We start from the raw sequence: 21092 nt of genomic DNA, 5'->3' as shown, positions 1-21092 counted from the left end.
ATTTCACTATAAAGCACACAGTGCTTGTAATTTGCCTGAATCATTAATTCAGAAAACTATTTCTCACATACTAAAATCATCAAGACCACACTGAGTTCATCACCTTACAAAAAATGGGGAAAGATGAAGGAGGTGTGTAAGGAAAGGAGAGGAAGGATCCGAGTGAAGACAATTTCACCCAAAACAGGGGACAAGTCTTTGCACTACTCTTCAGCAAGCCGTAAATTTCTGTTCTCCAGCACTGACACCACGACGTAACAGCCAATGCAGATGAGGTCAAAGACAAGGGATGAGGAAGAAGAGAAGGGGGACCACGCTCCCCTTGTTTATCATACTCCTCCCTCTATTCAAAACTGTTTCACTGTATCCAGACACAGAAAAATGGCTTTCATGCAGGAACTGAAAATGCCATCTCAGCATCAACTGTTTGCAAACACTCAATCCTCTCAAAGGCTGACAGAAACAAAGTAAGTCTGATGGCAACCAATCATGTGAACAGAACCTGTGGTGACTGTCAACTGTATGATCAGAGTAGGAAAAAAAATCTTGACTTTGCTGAACAAAATTTTCAAGTGATCAAAATCCTATCAAGGAATTCCTTCTTTTAGCATATAGGGAAGGTGGTTTGTGTGTTACACAAAAGTGCAAACCCCAAAATTAAAGATGATGGCCCTCTATTTAAAACACCATCTGAACAATTTTACTCATAAAAACAATCCATAACTGCCCCTGAATTAATTATGCTGACAACTACTGGGAACAGGAACTTATTCAGTTCTTCAGAAGATCACTTTCCAGCTATGCCCCAACCCTACGACAGAAGAAGGAGAAAGAGGAAATGGAGCAGTGGTCTATAGTTTTTTTTTAAAAACCCACAGTTCTAAGATTCAAGATATTCATGAATATGTTTAGTGCTTCTGTATTAACCACACAGAAATGGTTATCAGCACACGATGGTATTAACTGTACACTTCAGATTAGGTGTAGGAGGAATAGAGAAAAGACATGATGATGAGATGAGAGAAAGAACGATGATTTTTCTTCTCTCCTCCCCCTCCGGCTCCTGCCAAACCACCAGCAAGTATTAGCACACTTTAGGTCTGGATACTTGCCAGTTAGCACAAAGGCCAACAAAACCAGAAGCTGCTAGAAATACAACAGTTTTGGGGGACATAAAATCCTAATAACAAATAGAGAGAGAGACTGAAGTTAACTACTCCCAGCTTCAATAAATTCAGCAAGTGAAAGGGGAAAAGACTTAAAAAGCATCATGACAACCATCAACTATTTGAAGTGAAATACAGTAAATCCAAATTTCAAGTAGGAATCCCTCAGTTTCCTTTTTTTTACTATTTTAAATAACAGGACAGGCCATCTTCACACCCCCAATAGCATGCCAGTAACCAACAAGTTTTTGTGAAGCCACCACCAGTACATGAAAAGAATGGCAGCACTGTACTGTAATCAGAAGACACAGAAGGAAGCAGCAAGCTTTCCTTTCTCTGGAAAAGGCTTGGTGAGTAGTATTCAGTGTATTTAAAAAGTTTAAAGCAAGCTGTCAGTTTGCATCTCCTGAATGGCAATACCACACACTGCTATAGAACCACTAGACAAAACGGTAAGGGGATCCAGTGTACTGCCAGCATTACAAAAATCATAGAAGCAGCTTTTACCATATAGTGCCCACAAAAGAAAAGGCCAAGCACTTTTCCTCTTCATTCAGCTGTTTTACAATTGCAAGCCAAAGGTCAGCTATCTTCACTCACTTTTGGAAACCAGCCACAAGATTACTAACAACCAGCTTAATGGCTACAGTTCAAATGCTATTCAATCAAGTCCCGAGTATCTGGGTATGCAGCAGTAACGGCACCATGACATCATAGACAAGTTATCTGCTGCAATCAGAGGGAGTCAGACAGTGTGCATCTTTGCCTTCTCTCCCCACAAAGAGAAACATGAACTTCCAAGGAGTGGGAATTAAAGCGTTAGAGATTTTGTTCTTTCCTTAGTGTGGCCAAGGCATAATATTTCGCTATGAAACAATCCTTTGCCATCATCATATAAGCCAAACTAACTCGACTTTCTGGAGGTGCATCAAGACAGGTGTTTAATAGCTAGATTTAAAGAAGTCTTCACTACATGTCAAGTTACGTGTGCGCCTCAGCAAGGGATATCTAAAGAGCGAAGCACGCAGGTGCATTCAACATGTTACAAGTTTATTTCTCTTCCCAATTCATTTGAGGGCAGTAGGATTGACCTGATTAATAAGACAGATCACATGAGGCACATAAATGGGATACCCTGAGATTTCTCAGTCATGAGCAAAGTACTAACAAAACAGATCTGGCATGTCTGACAGAAATTAATTTCCACAACCTGAAACACATTTGAAGTGAACCAGACTTTCAAAATGACAAAGCGCCACAGAAGTTTGTCAGTTTGAGTAAAGTGAACAGTAACAATTCTAACTGGTTTTGGCTTATTTGTCTGAAATCTGCCAGCTTTAGACAATAAACCTTACCATGCTCCACAGAACTCATCTCAACTATGTGCTGAAGAAGGATTCCTGAAACTCTTGGAGTTTCCACTAACTTTAGTGATAATCTTGAGCAATTTACCATTTATATGACTCATTTTACTCATCTATGAAGTAAATATGTAAAATCTGTAAGCATTTTCAGATTATAAGCTGAAAGGAAATACAGTTTGAAGAACTGTTCATCAACACTTTGAGGAAGTGTTCAGCCTAGGTTTTGTGTAGAGTAGGAAAATCCCTCTCTGTATTCTAGGAAAAATACAATGATTTATGTAGTGTAACAGCATACATACCACCGTGTTTCTATTATTGTGACAAAATTTGTATCTATGGGATGACATCAAGTGGCTAGGACTCAAGAACATCTTACTATCAACCACTGTGCACAGTTGTAAGAGTTTTAGCACAGATTAAACTTTCAAAAGTCTAAAAAAAAGTTATTTTTCCTTTAATACTTAGAGAAGAAAATATTTTTAAATGAATGCAAATTTTACAAGACATTTTTTCATGTACTTCAGCAAACTTCTATACCAAACTAGATGAAAAGAATTAAGAATACACTTTAAAATAAACTATATTTCATTATATTTAATTTCTCCTTCCTGTTCAGGATTTTCTACAAGCTGACTGCAGCTGTGCTCTACTTCAAATACACTATAAAAGCCAAGGGCAGCTAGTAGTAACCCAAAATAGAAGAATACAGCTCAGGTTAAGAAAAATAAATGCAAGGTTATCAGAGAAGACTTCTAAAATTCTGACAATCTCAAATGTTTAAAAACAGCAAAAGGAAATATTCTGGTAATTTACATAAACACTGGAATTGAGGTGTACAGGTCTAACAGGCATTTTTAGGCCAATTATGGGCCAGGGGTGTGTAGGATATATACAGATGCAATTATTTTAAAAGTTAACAATCTCAAAGCAGGACACATTTTTGCAGCCTTTATCTGTTGATGGCCACACAATATTACTGCACTTTTAACAAAGCCACAGTTATGTTATTGAAATATCAGCTATAAAAGACGCATATTAAGTTTACACGTAGAGGTTGTTTTTTCCAACTTATCTTAAAATAGTAGTTAAAAATCAAGCCCTTCCCTGGCAAAAATTTTGAGCAGATGAGTAATCCCACTGAGGTCTGCAGGACTTGATTTGTCAGCATACACGAAGTTACAGCCTTACATCTGCAGGATAGGCACCTCTCAAAACAGTTTCTACTCAAAGCATTTTAGAAAGAAGCAGCTTAAAATACTTTAATACTAAATACATCACACTAGGAAGGTAAAGCCCATCTTATATGTTTACGGAGAAATACTGACTCTGAATGAAACTCCATTAAAACATTCTGCGATACGGCTCTTATTACTTGGAAGCAACAAAGCTCAGACCTATGCTTCACTGAGGCCAAATCACTATGGATTTTTATATTTTAGTCTCCCTCAAAATAAAATTTTGGGCTTGTTCTGTGCGCCCCGTTGTTTTTAAATAAAGTTTTACAAATCCAAATATTTTTCAAATTCCTTTAATATAGCCAAGATGAAGCCTAAAAAACCTGTGATATATTGAAAGAACTACACACCAAAATTCCTCTAATGCACTCCAACATCCACTTACATCTGCACAGATCCATTAAATATGCAGCCACAAGTTTATCACTCGAATCCATCAGGACTGAAGATAAAACTCAGCACCAATATTTGACAGCCTGATGCTAAAAGATTATCTACTGAGAAATAATCTAATCACTGTTCTGTGATATTGGAATCCTTGACAGAAGGCAAAGGAAAGGAACACCAAATTGATCTTGATTACTGTAAGGAGCTTCCTCTTGTAGAAGGGAATTCAGTGTAGAGATTATCTTGTACTTCTGCTTATTTGCTACCATGTTTACGAGTAAGTTTTCAGATACTCCAATCTCAGAAGAGAGAAATTAGAGACTTTGATGCATGCTTAACACAGAAACGAAACAGCCTCTCCTGCTCTTAGAGACTGGGACTGAGGAAACCTTGAGGTACCCTGTTAAAAGGAGATGGCGTTCGCCAGGGACGCAAAAGAGGGTCAGGTCTGACGGACAGGAAGAGACTCGCGAGAGAAGCTGAAAAGCCCAGGGCGAAAGAGGGAACCCCCGGGCCGCCACCCTCCACTTACCTTAAGGATATCCCCCCGTTTGAAGCTCAGCTCGTCATCCGCGGTGGCTTTGAAGTCGTACTTGGCGATGGCTTCCATGCTGGGGCTGCCGCCCACGGCGGTGCGGGCGGTGGGAAGGAAGCGCTCCCCGAAGCCTCCGCTCCTCCCGCGGCCCGGCTCCGTCCGAGACGCCGGCCCCGTCTCTCACATACAGGGAGGCCGGGGGACGATCCGCCCTAGGGGAGGGGGAGGAGGAGGAAGAGACGGGCCATTAGGGGAAGTGGCACGGATCGATGGCCGGGGCCGCGCCCAGAGCCGCTCCCTCCGCCCGGCGCGGCACGGCCGCCGCTTCCTCCCGCCGCCGCTCGCCCAGGCCCGGCTCGCCCGAGTGACACGTCCCGCGGCCAATGGCCGCCCCGACGGCCCCAGGGGCGGGAGGCGGCACCGCGGCCGGCACCGGCGCGCCGGGAGGAGCTGCCCGCCCCGCGGCAGCCGCCAGCCCTCGCCCCGCGGCGGGGGAGCCGGGCGGGCAGGGCCCGCCGCCGCTCCGCTTCACCGCCCCGCGCGGGCTGCCCGGCCCCGGGAGGGCAGGGCCTTCCCTCTCCCGCCTGGTAGCGGGACCGCCTCTCACGGGAAGCCACCCGCTCCTCGCGTTTTCAGTTGCAGCGAGACGTAGCAGGCGGGAGGATGCGGCGAGATAGCCCCGACGACGGGACCGAGCCGAGCGGCAGGGCGCCGCCCGCGCTCAGCGCTGCCAGGGCCGGACACGAAACCAAAGCCCACCAGCTCCAACCCACGATGGAGACAGGCGGCCGCGAAAGGGCGATGCGCTCCTCTCCTCCGCGTCCTGCGGTGGGAAAGACCGGTCCGGAGACGCAGCTGACACCAATAATTTGGGTTTTTCCATTCATGCAGCTCGCACCAATTTAAATACAGTAAACTAGACAAAGCGGAGAATACTTCTGTGGGCCCTCTATTACAGGACTTTCTTGGAATTGAAACGCCTACCAAAAAGTGTCCTAAAATACTATTACAGAGAGACAGAAGTTTGGGCTCACTCTAACGTAAAAGCAACCATCCTGAAATTCCAGCATCTTGAGCAGCAGAACATGTTAAAAAATATTCATAAGCACAGCATGAAAATCAGCAAGTTTGAGTATCTCTCATGGGCCCAGAGAAGAAATGACATCAAACCTGGCAAGGCATATATAGACACTCTGAAACCACTGAAAAGGCTTATATCTTGACCTCAGATTAGAATAGGAAGGATTTGATCTAACTCCAGCTACATTCGGTAGCAGAGAAAGTAAGGGATCAGAAAAAAGTCAAGTAGGATAGACTATAAGTTAAAAACAATCATGAATACCTCTCTGAAGAACCAGCAGAGAGCTGGTACTTGTCAGCAATTCAAGGCAGAAGAGATCTGACAAACACCGGTGAACCCACGCACCTGCTAATTCAGTCTCTGTAGTTATGGCTCAGAAAAAGCCCTGCTGTATGCAAAGGCAGCAGATGGCAATAGCTTTTTCTCATTTTGGAGAAAAACCTGCCTTACATAAATGCAGTTCAGCAATTAACATGCTTATATTCCATGAGTCCTGTTTGCCCAACCTTCAGCTCCCCATAAAGAATAATGAAGCTCAAGGCAAACACCCGAACTAAGATTTCTTCCCAGGAGACTGGCAGATCGAGAAGAGGTTTTTACAGGATTTACCTTGATCAAAGAAAGGCCAGCTTAGTGAAGTCCCCATGCGGACAGGGCTCGGGGTTTTCTTTGGTACTGCTACACAGCATTACTTAAACGTCAGTAAGACTGACAAAGCTGTCAACAGCCACAAAGATCACAACTGAACAATCTGCCTGGACTACTGCACCTACTGGAAATGAACACACTGGATCCAAGCTTTGACCCCACACATCATTAAAACCAAAAAGTGTATCATCTTAGCTACATTTTAATGATTCTAAAATACTTAATTTTAGTTTCAATGCTGATGAAAAAGCATCTGTCTTTCTGATGTCAGTCTTCCACACTGTACTAGCATACTCACACAAACAGCAACAACTTTCCTTCACCAGGAACATTTTCCCTTTGCCAGCCTCTATTGTATTTGGTTCACCATCTCCTCATCTTTCTAACCTGGCCTCTTTGTTTTTTAACTGATGGTATTTATAATTTTCTGCTATTATAGCAATATTAAGGAACAACGTGAATCATTGCATCTGAAGCAATGGAAAATGCAAACATTTGCTCAAGCATACTGTCTACAAGCCCTGTACGTTTCACGGTAAACACCATCGGTTTCTATTCCTTCGGTATTTCAAACAGCACAATGCTACATTTGAAGATATTGTATCATTGAATGGGCATGCAAAAAAGCTAAGGGAACCCTGCTTGAAAACTCTAAGTTCCAAACCTAAGAATGTAACAGCAAGTTGCACAACTTAAATAATATGTTATAGGCTCAAGACACATCTAAAGAAAGAAATTATCCCCAACTGGTGAACGTTCCTTTCTTTGCGGTACGCAAGTATCGCTATCTAGTACTGCATTAGCATGTAAGAATTTTTTTTAACTGAAGGGGTTAATACACAACTTTCTTAGAGAAACTGATGCAGCATTTCCAAGAACTATACTGGCATTTCCCTGAGCTTAGCAATAGTACAACATTGGGAAATTTTCCAGCACAATTCAAGATGAAAGAGATTCATCACGCAATTTTCTTTAAACACGCATTCATACTACTACCGCCATCGTATATATTGTCAGCATATAAAGGAGTGATGTTTCTAGGTAACGATACTAACAACAGCTGCAGTGTAGAACAAAATTTTAACCATCATGGCTTTAGGCAAAAGTGTAGCTGAAGTTTAGACATGAAAGTTACATGTAAATTAGGGAAAAGCTTTGAAAATATTAAACCAAGATACTTACACAGCAAACGTTAGAAAAGGTAAACTCAGAACATCAATTCCCTTAAAGTCACTTAGAAAGCATTTTCTGTTCACTAATCTTACTAAATAAGTTCTTATACATAGTCAGCCACATAATTATTAAAATACAAACAAACCAACTGCACAAAGGAAAAAATAAGCTTACTGGGGAAGTAGCTTTTGCTAGGTCTCTTCCCATTGAAAGCACAGCTGTAGGTATTTGTTTTAGGCAGACAGCAGTAAAACAGGACACTTTGCAAATACTATAGTGTATTTGCTCCACAGACTTCAAATGGAATAAGATAGGTGTGAATGAATAAGAGTCAAAATATGAATACATTACAGGAATTATCAGATGATCTTACTGCAGAAATGGCTTAGAAGATTTCTCAGAATATCAATATGTTTTTCACCTCTCGCCTTACTGTGATTTGGGGCAAGATACTTCTCTTGCTCTTAAAAAATCTGGGAGGGGGGAGAGGAAGAAAAGGCAGCAGATGCAGCTAACAGTAAATTCTTATTAGCAATACAGTGCTGCAGCTCAGGATGGAATATAAGCAATTATAAATACAAACCTCCCTGTTGTAGCCAATAGGAAACAATTCTCACGTTCTTTTCAACAGATATTTCAAAAAACACACTGGCAAAGGTAGGCTTTTTATACTGCTCTTACAAACAGCATTTTTTTCTAGCAAGTTCGAGCTTTCTCATTGTTCTCTTTCCACTGTTTTACTGTTCTTCTGGAAAGTGATATGGGCAGAAATAGAAGAACAGACAGTTTAGAAAAGCTAAAGCGAGGGAAGAAAGAAGATACATTCGGTGGAAGATTTTGCAAAGAATCAGATCCTAAGCTTCATAGCTGTTATAGGACAAAACATTACAGAGGGTGGTGGAAAGAAAAATGTGTGGATACATCATCTGGAAGACACGCATAAATGTTAAGTGTTAGGCTCTAGACAAAAGAATAGAAAGAAAAAATTGTAAGGACAGAGCACTAATTCAAATTAGCCAAATAAGTAAGTATAATATAATAAATGAATGAGGTAAAATATAAATTAAATTATCAACATATGAAAACCAGAACATTTGGAATCATAAAGGATACTCATGATCTACTAGCTTAATACGTTTCAACTTCTTTAAGCACATCTTGTCAGAGGACAACTCAAGATATCACTCACAAAACTAAGCAACAGCACAAAGCACAGATAATATTTATCAGATCAAGTAATTTTATTAGGTAATAGAAAACTTCACCTCTGCCAAAATTTATTTATTGCCACTTTTTTTTCCTTATTTTAAACTGTACAAAGTAGCTTTAAATGTTACAAGCTTGCCTGGTATTATGAAATACTTAAAATACTACATGAGTTAATCATCATAAGAGATCATAATAATTGAAAAGTCTTTTTTTGGCACAAATTCTCAATATCCAAAGTTTGCTCAGAAATAGATTATAAACACCACTGTGTTTGAAGAAGATTAACAATCTGTGACCCTTCTAACTTTGGCCCTTGACCACGGGCATTTAATAATTTTTAAAACAAGGAATGAACTTCCCTATACACTATATTTATCTAGGAATTGCTCTCCCAGTTATTAACTGTGCTTGCTACAGAATATTTTTCTCTTTAGGTTATAAAAGAGATGTCTGAGTCAGATGTTGTGGGAGTTAACAAGACTGCATCCTTGTCTCCTACAGATTATTTGAAACTATATTGGCAAGTTAAACCTTATCCCACAAAACCAACACTGAATCTCCAGCAGGAAGTTCAGAAGAGAAAAATGTCCTTCTCTATCATAGGAACTCATGTCTGAAGCATGACCCAAAAGGTCTTCGGAGAAAGAAAGGTATGGATGTTAACCTGCCTACAGGGTATTCGCAACCTTTTAACCCTTGGAAGCGGCCTGAAGTTACGGAACTCTTCCGGGGAATATTAAAAGTAAGCCCCAAGAACTGCCACCAGCCAACACTCCAAAGACGTACGGCAAAGACGAAAGCGACCCAAGATTAAAACCCGACTGGGGGACACAAGTACGGAGAGCTAGGGAATCTCGCCCAGCAGATAACTTCTCTACAGCCCAGGACCTTATCCCAACCCCCACCCGCCCGCGGCCAGCCCAGCTCCGCACAGCCCGCACCCCCGAGAAGCGCCCGGCGCCCCAGGAAGGTCGAGGCCCGCCGGGGCGCAGGCCCACAGCCCGGGGCGCAGGGACAGCGCTGACGCGACTCCTCCGGAGCACAGCGGGCAGAGGCGGAACACCCCAACGGCCCAGGCCGCGGCACCGGGGGACGCCCGGCACCGGGGGACGCCCGGCACCGGGGGACGCCCGGCACCGGGGGACGCCCGGCACCGGGGCTCCGCGTGTCCCCCCCCGCCCCGGCAAGGCCCGCGGTGGGCAGGGGAGCTGGGCCCCACCGGCAAGGGCCTTCCCCGCGCCGCACCAGGGCGGGGGCTGAGAGGGTCGGCGGTCCGACGCCCGCCCTCCATACACACCCCCTGACTCACCGCGCAGCGCTGGGGGCGCCGCCCCGCCCGAGGGTCCTCGCCGGCTGCCCGGGCCTGCCCGGCCCCACGCGGCCCGTCCCGGCCGCCCCTCCAGCGCCGCCTCAGCTGCCGCTACGGCCCCGTCCCGCGGCCCGCCTCCCCCCGCCCGCCGCGCCGCCGCCGCTCCCGCAGCAACTCTCGCGAGAGCGGCCCTGTCAGCCGCCCTCCGCGATCGCGCCGCGCCCCGCCCACCGCAGGAAAAGCGCCTGCGCGCTCGCCTCCCCGGGCGGAGGGTGGGCATTCCCTGCGCATGTGCAGCGGCGGCTGCCCAGCGCGCAGCCGCTGGGCGACTGCCCCGAGGCCGGCGCGCCCTGGGCACCGCGTCCCACGGCCGGTCTCGCCGCGGGACTGGCGTAGAAGCGAGCGGGGAGGAGAGGGGAGAGGCAGCAGCCGAGGTACCGAGGCCTCCCGAGCACCGCAGCAGTACGGGCCGCGCCATATTGGGCTACGTTAATCCCCCGGGGGAAGAAGCCATGAGTAGAGGCTCCTGGAGGTGAACCACTCCGTGTTTGTGCAAAGTATTTGCCTAATTTATCTGTGCCTCCACTTGTCCGTAAGACAGGGCAGTCTACCACACCATGGAGCTAGCAAGGAGAAATTAATTCAGAAGCTACCTGTAACTACCAGGAAAAACTCCCATGCCAGCGTTAAAGCCGAGCTTGTCCACGCCGTGTTTGAGCAGGCACTGAGGGGTGTGGAACCGCTTACCGAACGCTGAGAGCAAAGAATACACCCGGGGTGTAACATCCCTTTCGAGCACTGATTATGCCAGCCATGCTGTAGGAAAAAACCGTAACAGTGTGATCACACATTGCAATTAAAATACGCACAGAGGGCAAAATTCAGATCGCACAGGCGACTAATTCCAGCATTTAATTATATGACCCTCCTAACATTCTTTTAGCTTGAAAAGACTCTAATTACAACATACAGTTAAACAGTCGCTTAGATAAACATCAGGGCTCAATTCCTCGATAAAGCCACTGAATAAAGAAAGCTTTCCTCTGGCTCTGGAGAGGAAGGCTAGTTTCTGAACTAGAGCCTTTCTACAACTGTACTCCTGCTCCCCCGAAAGATGAGACAACTATAGGGGTTACTTTTTTTGGGGGGGGATAGGTTGCTCCCTGCTCCCCCACCCCCAAAAGGATGCTGAGCATGTACCACAGTATTGAGACATAAGCTACAGAGTTCACATCTGGGCTCATGTAAATTTAGGATTATTCTGGACCAAGGTCTGGGTTCAACACTACATCTAATTTAGGCAGAGATAATTGATATTTTGTTTTGAGAGATGCATATTTTTAGCCTCCAATTAAACCCACTTTTTTTTTTTTAAGTAAACTACCACACTGGTTGATCTCCCCAGCTGTACTGTGCAGCGGGGTTGTCATGGTTTCATCCATACCAAGATTCGAATAACATCAGAATATATACTGCTACCTCATACAATTTGGCTTACAAACCATGTTCTACAAACATTGCCTGCTGATATTCTCATTCTAAATGCTTAAGCAGCTTGATAAAGATCCCCAAGAGGTTATTTTTGGATGAAATTTGTGCTTTAAACCCTTAGCAAGATCATTTTCTCCTCCTAATAGCATTGTACTTAAGGGGTTTTAACTTATTCCCAGATTTGAGTGTTGGGGGAAGGTGTGAATTCTCCCAATACTTCATTCAAATATTGGAAAGGGTAGAGAAAAAGTGCTATAGGAGTTGAGGATGCTACAAATGTTTTGGACATTCTTTCTGAGGATGCAGAAATGGTTCATCTAGGATGACACAAAGATTGATGAAATCGGAGCTAGATTTGAAGATCCTTCAAGTCCCCAGCACTTGTTCCTAGAACAGGCTTACAGAATCTCTGGTTTCATGTATGACCTCAAAATGAGGATTTAGAAGTTCTTAGTAAGCCTTCTATAAGTTAAATAACATTTTCTCAGAAAAGTTATGGCAGCTACTTTTAACTGGACTTGAAAAGCCAGATATGGCTAACAGCTGCCAGTTGAATGATGGCTACTTTAAGAGGCTGCAGCTGCCCAATTTTAAAAGGGCAGTCCTACAAAATCAAAGCAGCAACAAATTTTAGAAATAGCAGAGATCAAAGTGTTATAGAAAGATATTCCTGATTAAGGAATTGCTGAGATATACTTGCTTGCAAACCAATCAATGTAGAATGTTCCCCCAGCTTGCAAACAAGTTAATGCTTTAGAAAAATATACAGCTTACTATGCAAATACAGTGCAGCTTCACTACAGCAAAAGCTGAAATCCTGGCATAGCTGTAAGCAAGGGTGAAAAAGGCAACAGAGACATTGTTTTGCTAGAGATGAATTTCAGATGTTTTCTGTAGTCTAGGAATAGCTTGAATTTTCTATGACAGTTTGTGGTGATAAAATATGGTCTAAGATTAGCTCTGAGTATTTTAAGAAGTACTAAGGGTAAGAAGAATCTTGGTGTCTGATGTTTCTTTTGGATACCTTTTTAAAGTTCTCAGAGCAGTCTGGGGAAATAAATGTATGGTTTTTGCTATGAATAGATCAGAGGAATATTTGTTAAAACTGTATTTTTGTGTAAGCAGCCACTCAGGGTTTAAAATTGCTGCTTGGAATATTCATATTAATACCATGTTACTGACTAAAGACAATAGTTACTGATGTCATCAAGTTTAACATTAGTAACAGCAGTTATGTTAGTGCAAATGTTACTGAAGACAAACCATAGTGATAATACGTGCCTTATCTTGACACGGTCTTTAAACTATGCTCCATTAATGTCCATGTCCTTGCAATGGAATTTAGTTATTGTGGAAACTTTTACATTATTAGGACTCAGAACTCCCACTGTATGTCATCTAAAGATTAACTTTTTCTAGTGTTGTCACAGCAAATGCATGAACTTAGCATATATTGTCATAACATACTGCTCCTCCAGGCAAGCAACTCTGGCATGTATTAAGAGATATGATGTACCCATTCCTATTTTTTGTCACCATCTTAGTGCTACTGTATGCAGTAAATGTACTTCCTTGTAGGGCTGATGCAAGAAGCTAAATGCTAACCAGGAAGATATTCTAGACTGTCTCTTTTCATTCAAAGGAATAAAGAAGTGACCTCTCACTCCCACTTGCTGAGAGCATCAACACATGCAACTTCAAAGGTGGTTTTGAAAACTAAGCGTCAGAGCTTAAATTGGAGCCCAGGGGCCTCTGCCTCAAACAAAAGAGCAACTGGAAACTATTGGGAGAGCTATTGAACTTAGCGAGGGTTCATAGTCAGAAAATATTTGCTCTAGCTTTGATTCATATCTGTTCTCTCTATTGGCAAACACGAGTTAAAAGCTTGTGAACTGACGCAGTAATGAAAGAATGAGCTAGTGTGGTCTCTTTGTTCTGCATGCATTGTGAGCAAATTTACCTACAGCAGAATCTCTCTGGTGATAGTGCAAGACACAGAAAGAGCCCAGAAAGTGATCATATCTCAGGTAGAGCAGAAGCTGCAACAAGAAAAATCCAAGCTCGAGTGGAGAACAAAAGTGATCCTTAATTTGTAGTTCCTTAATTTGTAGATGTTAACTTGATGCAAAGTTGCATGAGGCCAAATTCTTTAAGACTTCTAATTAATCAAGAGGAAAAATCTATCATCTGAGTACTTTAGATACTGTCACTATCAAAGATAAAACGAGGTGGGTGTAATTCCCTTGAGCATGAGTAGGAACTACTTGGTGGTTGCTGGAATGTGACATCACATCCCAGCTCTAACAGAGGGAACCTCTGGCCTTGACTAAGTCCTTGCTTCATCAGCACTGGTGTTTCACAGACACATCACCTTCTTGACAAACGTCCGAAATGTAAGCAATTTCTTTACAATGATGTGGCTTAACCCTACATTCCACGTACTTCAGCCTCTGTCTCTTCTGAACCACAGGCAGAGGAAACTTTCCTCCTAGAGCTCTCCAAGATGTCTCCCTTCACCCTTTCTGTAGTCTTCACATTTGTTCCTAAGCCCATTCTCCTCAGACATGAGAATCTGCAATCATCAAGAACTACAATACACAACTGCCAATTTAAGGAACTTCGTGTCTGTTGCAATGATTTTTTTTAATGGCATCTGGTACAATAATTGTAGTAAAATACATTGCTAATATGCACCTTTCTTCCTCTGATGCATTTCCTGCTTTCAAAGAATTGTAGTGATTTTTTTTTTTTAAAGCAAAACCCCGACTGGCACAACACATCTGAAGATGCTCAAAATCTCACATTGTGATTCTGCATTATATTGCTGCAGTTCACATAGCATAACACAACACTGTATGTGTTATCATAGTTGTACATAAGCAACTATGTATGAACCAAGACAGAAAGCTTCCTCCCATAGAAAACAATTCAGACAATCTGCTATGGGGAATGTAGAGCAGATGTAGATAACTCAAGATAGCCCTGATCAATTTTCTTGCAAGCTGAAAATTTAATGCCATAAGACTGTTCTGACAGCTGTAGGGAAACTGATTTGCTACATACCTCTGTCTGAGATGAGCAGGAATAAAGTGGGTGTGGCAACAGGGGAATGCCAGGAATGCAGGCACAGCAAGGAGGGAATGCTGGGAATGGGGCTGTTGATATTTGTTGCATGAACATTACCTTCTTGCCTTTTTCTTCTCACATCAGCCCATGTTAGCTTCCGAGTAATAATCAAGCCAGGGACATTAGCCATAAAATCCAAAGCTATTCCATTTACTAGATGTTTGAGTGTCTTGGAGCGGAAGTTGCTTCACCAAACATGCCTGATGCAACAACAGAGCAATGAATATGATCTGCTCTAGGAAGATGCTGAACACCTTGACAAAACCTAGCATCTAGGTGCTAGTCTTACAGTCAGGCCACATGCAACAGACCTGCAGATACTACTTACAGATAGAAAAGGCAACAAATCCCCTTCATTCATAATTAAGTATTAAAAAGGTCACCAAACAAGCTGGGCCCATTGATGGAGTCTACAAGACTTAAGCAGTATTACTAGAGGTTCTCTAAAACCTTAATTCAAGATCTAGATTTCTGGTCTAGATACAGTATTTCCCCACATGCCTGTATCTGGAACATCATGTGACAGTACTAATTAGAGAATCAGACAGCAAAACTAAGGAAAAACTGTCCAAATTTGTTTTCTGTGTCTATTCTCTAGAAAGCAGGATAGTGAATGGATTGGGTGACTACTTTGCTGTATATTGACCACTTATTTTCATTTTAGTTTGCAGCTCTTGTGTTAGTGATAAAGGCAACACTGTCAAAGGGATATAATAGATGTATACACATATACACAACAAATATCCACATTCTGCAAATGGGGAAACACAGGCATAGAGGGCTTGCCCAAAGCCATACAATAAACTAACACCACAATGTTCAACAGCATTAGGAACAGAATTTATAGTTCTTGACCTCTAAGCCTTGCTGTAACCATCAGCCAGCTCCTCGGGCTCAGAAACCCCCCTAATGCTCTGTTCTGGCTTTCTCACATACATACTGAAATATTATCACAACTGTCTGTTTCTGCGAATCTGTCCAAGTGCAGTAAATAGGTGTTGGTGCTTGTGACCCAGACAGAACAGCTGATCTGCCAAAACAGCTTCATAATTTTACTCATTACAGATCTCAAGAGCACTTGTGAGGCAGCTTAATCACCATGCGAGACAAACACGGACTGTTCTGACTTTTATAGACCAGGAGACAAGAAAAGTTTGCTTAGCCTCAAAACTGGCAGAAAAAAGGTCCAAAACAAAACCACCCATCAGGCTTACAGTAAAGCTGAGTGAACTAGGAAGAATGTAATAAAAGCAGATTCTCTTCCATAGCGTGTGTGTTTCTACAGTCACAGAGAGAAGGACGGTATTGTTATGAAAATGACTATGTAGGAAATGCTGCTCAACCTGGGAGCTGTAATAGCCATTGCTGACATTAAGAAATCAGACAATAAAATGAGTTGGCTGGGGTCATCCAGAGCTGCTTAAGTGCTGAAAGAAATCTGTAAAAGGGAACCAGATCCAACTATAGTGTGCCATCTCCCTTTCTTTAGTACAAAAGGGCTTCTGCTTTCTTCCTACTCCCAATTCAGTCATCTGTCATTTTCAGGACAGCTTGGAATTGTCAGTTCAATTACCTTTCAGTTTGGAGAAAAACAAAGCAGATGCTGTTTATTACTAAAAGGCAGAATCTCTCTCTTTTGAGGAATATATCTCATTTTTTATAATTAGACATTGAATTATGTGCATCTTCCTTATTTATTAAAAAAGACACAGGAGCTGGGAAGTAATATCATTCAGCTCAAATGAAGTACTATCTTCCCTTCAGCTTTGGTAGAGGTGTTGGTCAACTCAACTACTGCTTTTGATTTTTAAGACTCAGACAGCTTTTGTATCAATCTTCCCCTGTTAATTCCCCTTATCACTACACACGTATTAGAAATATGGTCAATTCCTAGCATCTGTCACGAAATGTGCAAATGGGTAGGGGAGTCAGACATACAGACATGCCTTTTCTAAACAATACAAAATCTCACAGATTTAATTAATTTTTAAATCTTTTTGCAATACTGTTCAGAAATGCTTCTCATCAAATATTGATTAAAAGGCAACTTCAACATCTTGCCAGAGAGCTTAACTAAAAAAAAGGCAAAAAAAGATTTTTTTTTTCTTTGCATACAATACCTGCTTTAAAGTGGTCCTACTCAAATTTTCATGTCTGCTCTACCCGCAGCAGCACACTGATGAGGACTGACTGAAAGGCACATACAAGGAGGTCAAATAGTTCCCTTGGATCTGTCAGCCACTGCAAGCCATTCAGAGGCGGAAGCTTACTGCAGACTGAGCCATCTCTCTGCCCATATGTTGTGGTCCCGAAAGGAGACAGTATATCCCTGCGCTGAAGACATGGTGAGCATGAAATTAAGCATTTTCAGACTGACCATACACATAGGTTTGCAGTAGCTGTTTCATTTCTGTAAACTCACTTCCTACCAAAATGATATAGGAGGCCTTTACACAGTGAAAGAATTCCAAGTACAAGGATGTGGAAAAAAAACACCCAAGGAATAGTTTTAATAGCTATTTTGAAGCAAGTATGGGAAGTGATCTTAATTTGCAGGCAAAATTGACTGATCTGAGCTTTCCATACCGGAATATTACATTACTATAAACATCCAGAAGTAACATTATCTTGTTTACCTTTAGACTATTCATTCACAATTCTGTAATATTAAAAAATAGAGAGGATGATGATTTAACGTAAGACAGAGCACTTTCTTGTAGAACAGGTCTTTATACCAAAGTTCACAGATCCAAAAATCATACCAGTTTAGTGTCTCTTGAGTACCTCACAGCATTTGCCTTTTGAGTTCTCCCTTTGTCATCTAGGACTAGAATACATGGGAAAAGTGCTGTCTGGATACCTGTCCTATTTCTGAATCTATAGCAACATTGTCCAATTCCAGGGTATTTCTGCTCTTTCAATCATTCTTGTAGTAATGCATTTTGATAATGTTTTTCACTTAATCTCAACACGCTCTACAAGCATGAGATGCCTAAATCAGTCTGAGGTGAACAGTTACATCAGATTTACTGAGGAGGAAATAAAGGCACAAGGAGGTTAAAGGTCCAGTCTATCAGCCCATGTCTGATTGACAGAAATTCTATATACAGAATACTTGTGAATGAAAACAGGTTTTATTAGTGGCTTGTTCAAGACCCACAGGGAATCAGTGTCAGAGGCAAAATAATCCAGACTCCGGATCTCTGGTCAAGATGTATCTTTACTCTGACCTTTTATTTAAAACCTTCTACTAATTAAGTAGATTTTATTGGGGGTGGAACAATCTAAAGAGGAACTAACGAGATGCTTGTGCAGCACTACGCACAACTCATGATCTTAGGTTATTACAATTCCAGTAACACATTTATCCTCTTCCCCTTCCTTGTACTGTCTCTAAATTACACCATAAAATTCCCCAGACCTGCCATTTTATTTCCTTCCAAGACACCAAAAACACTTACAGTGTATTGGAGTTGTGGGGTTTTTTTGTTAACTGATTCTAGGGAATTGTTCTACGTAACAAGCAGCTCAGGAAAACCAGGAGTTTTGTAGCCTTCATTCTCTCCACTAAAATTTAGATTGCATTTAGAAAAGCTGAAATCATACTTGTAGAACTCCTGCACTCTGTATGTATATTCAATTCAGACACTGTGAAAGTAGACTGTCTCAAAGAGTATCGAGTACGCTCCCAAAATACTACATTCTTGTTCAAAACTGCATCTGCAGGGAAAACAGTGCTGAGCTAAAGTTCTTTGTACAATTTATTGCCGTAAAATTGCAAACAACTGCACCAGGCTTTGGCATCTGTAGTTTAGCACACTAACAAACATCAGTTTTGTAAAGAAAAATCTCGTATGGGAACTGTCATATCACAACCTGGGATAATACAAGCTCTGCAATGAATTAGAGGAACAGGGAAGGAATTAAAACTATGGGTCATGCATCTTTTCAGTCCACTCTGAATTCAGAAGACAAACCCCAAATCTCTGTACAGAGAGGCACACAAGTGGGCCATCTCTGCCTCACACCTCCGATTTCCTTTCCAGATTTCGCAGTGGCTTAGATTTCTCATTAGATTTCCGGCTTGGTACATTTGTGTGCTCGTTCCCACCATGGCTTCCTGTGCATCTGACACCCAGCGTGCGCATTAACCTCACGGCTCCTTTGAGACTTCCAGTCAGTTGGTTACTCTACGGCAAAAGCGGCTTTTCAGAGGGAGATCTGCAGGTGTCACCCTCCCCTTGCAGAGGCACAGCCCTGGCAAAGGGACACCCTTTCTCCCTCATCCCACCTTAACTGGGCACCCACCACGGCCTGTCTTTGCCAAGGGGCTGGAGCCTTAGGCCACAGGGCACTCTTGGGCTCTCTCCATCTCCTCACGCATTCCCTTCACCTCCGAGACACCTCACTGCCCCTCAGCACCGTCCCTCCGAGGCATCTCGGCAGCCGGCAGCCGCGGAGCCAGAGGGATGGCCGTCCCCCTCAGAGTTACCGCCGGGGCTGCGCCGCCGCTCGTCGTGGCGCTCAGCCCGCTCAGGCTCCCCTCAGGGCTAGCCCCGACCTGCCGCCAGGGCGGATGCTCGGCTTCGCGCGCCACCCTGGCCAAGCCAATCACCGCGCGGCGTACGGGGACCGCGCGGGATCCCACCAACCAGACACCGGCTTCTTGAGGCCGCCCCGAAGCGCCACCACGGGTCCCCAGCGCCGTGGCGTCCCGCTTGCCAGTGACCCTGATGGCGGCCCCGGCGGCGCGGGGGAAGGCCCGGCGGGCGAGCGGCTCCCCCGCCGAGACTGCCCGGCGCGGCTGGTGAGTACGGGCCGAGCGGCGGCGGGGCGCGGCCGGGCTCCGTCCCGTCGGGGAGCGGGGCCGGGAAGGCCCGCGCTCCCTCAGCGGCATCCTCACCTCGGCCGGGGGCTGCCCGCCATGGCGGGGGAGGCCCGAGGCAGAGCCGGCGGCGGTCCCGCCGCGCTGCCCTCCGTCCCTCAGGCCGAAGCTCCCGCGCAGCACCATTCCCCTCAGACACCCTCCGTTGGCACCTCGCCGGAGCGTTACCTAGCGGCTTATGAGGGAGAGGAAATAAAAAAGCACCCGAAAAAGGTGCTCCCACACGTGTTAGCGTCTCAGCACACCCGGCGGGGCTTCTCCCACAGCTGAGGGACAGACTGCGCCTCGCAGCGCCGCAGAGCACCCCCCGCCGGGCACCGGCCTCAACGGTTCCCTCGGTCCCGAGCCAGGAGGGAGCCCAGGCCGAGCCCCCGGCAGCGCAGACCAAAGCAGGGTGCTCCAGCAGCTGTGGGTGCGCTTGGCGCAGCTCCAGTTTTGTACTCTGCGTAAGGGTTTTAGGGATGATGCCAAATTCTGACTGAAATGCCTCAACGAGTTTGCCTAGATCCCTTACAAACTTGGATAGCAGCCTCGACTCACCCAGTTGTTTCATTTTCTTCACTCCTGCTCCTACCTCATTGCAGTCTTTTGATCAGAAGTTCACGGCACACTTCATTTTACCTCGGATGTGCGCTTGTTTTATTTCCAAAAGCTGTGATCCGTGCAGTTCTTGGGATTACATTACCACTGTTTGTCCTTTGTTCGGAGCTTTCTCCTATCAGGATAACACAGGCCATTATCAATAAGAAAAAGTCTAAAAATCCCAGTTAAAAATCCCATTACATAAAGCACAAGAAGTTTGTCTTAGATGATACTATCTTCTCAACAGATAGCTAGAGAGGAAGGGAAAACCCACAGACAGGAGCAGATAGTGTTTTAGTTATGCATTTAAGACTCATTGAGTTTTCACAGAAGGACAGCTTGTGCCACAGAAGAGTTTCTTTAAGTTAGTCTTATCAGTCTTAGAAGGTACCAAGATAACAGCAGATGAGCCTAAGCACCCATCCATCTTCCCAAAGCAGCTATCAAGTAGTACGTTTTCACCTTTTCTGAGAAAAGGAGCTGCTATGCCATGCTTGTCTAAAATCCTATTATTTCCCCCAGCAAGTGTAAAATAAAGTTCCTGGTTGAACAGACAGCTCATACACGATGAGATACAATGGTATAGGAGTGCATAATGTCTATGAAACACTTCAGGTTCCTTAGAAATGCAAGTTTCTGTATAAACAAACTGTTACTTAACAGCTGCTGTACTACATTAAACTACAGGGCTTGCTCAAATATAGCAAAATTTGAATAATCTAGCAAGCAAACTAGATTTACTTTCTAAGAAGCCTGCATATAAATAGGTACACTATGCTGGTTTTATGCAAGATATCTTTTGTTCTTTGGAATAGTGCTTTATATTTCTTTGTTGTCTTTTACTCAAGCACATCAAAACACTTTATATAATATTCTTAACCATGACCTTTTAAATAAACAC

The 21092-nt window shown here is 43.7% G+C and overlaps 2 protein-coding genes across 7 annotated transcripts in view; one reads left to right on the top strand and one right to left on the bottom strand.

The window, feature by feature from the left end:
- The window catches only part of GRB2 (growth factor receptor bound protein 2), a 54497-nt gene extending 44254 nt beyond the window's left edge, over positions 1 to 10243 (bottom strand). Inside the window, exons 1-2 of the mRNA XM_075170054.1 lie at positions 10108 to 10243; positions 4685 to 4899 (exon numbers count right to left, since the gene is read on the bottom strand). Of these exons, the coding sequence (XP_075026155.1) occupies positions 4685 to 4762 (78 nt within the window). The 5' untranslated portion in view covers positions 4763 to 4899; positions 10108 to 10243. The remainder of the gene's footprint in view (positions 1 to 4684; positions 4900 to 10107) is intronic.
- Positions 10244 to 10421: 178 nt separating this feature from the next.
- Positions 10422 to 21092, top strand: part of TMEM94 (transmembrane protein 94) — a 70490-nt gene continuing 59819 nt past the window's right edge. For 3 of the 6 annotated variants that reach the window (XM_075170028.1, XM_075170027.1, XM_075170025.1), the window contains exon 1: positions 19412 to 19531. The gene's annotated coding sequence lies outside the window, so the exon portion shown is untranslated. Of the gene's footprint in view, positions 10640 to 13240; positions 13992 to 16893; positions 17070 to 19411; positions 19532 to 21092 lie in introns of those variants that run through there. The other 3 variants (XM_075170032.1, XM_075170029.1, XM_075170026.1) reach the window with 2 other exon arrangements.

This window comes from Calonectris borealis, chromosome 20, assembly GCF_964195595.1.
Source record: "Calonectris borealis chromosome 20, bCalBor7.hap1.2, whole genome shotgun sequence".
Classification (NCBI taxonomy): Eukaryota; Metazoa; Chordata; class Aves; order Procellariiformes; family Procellariidae; genus Calonectris; species Calonectris borealis.
This window is presented reverse-complemented; position numbering and strand designations above follow the sequence as displayed.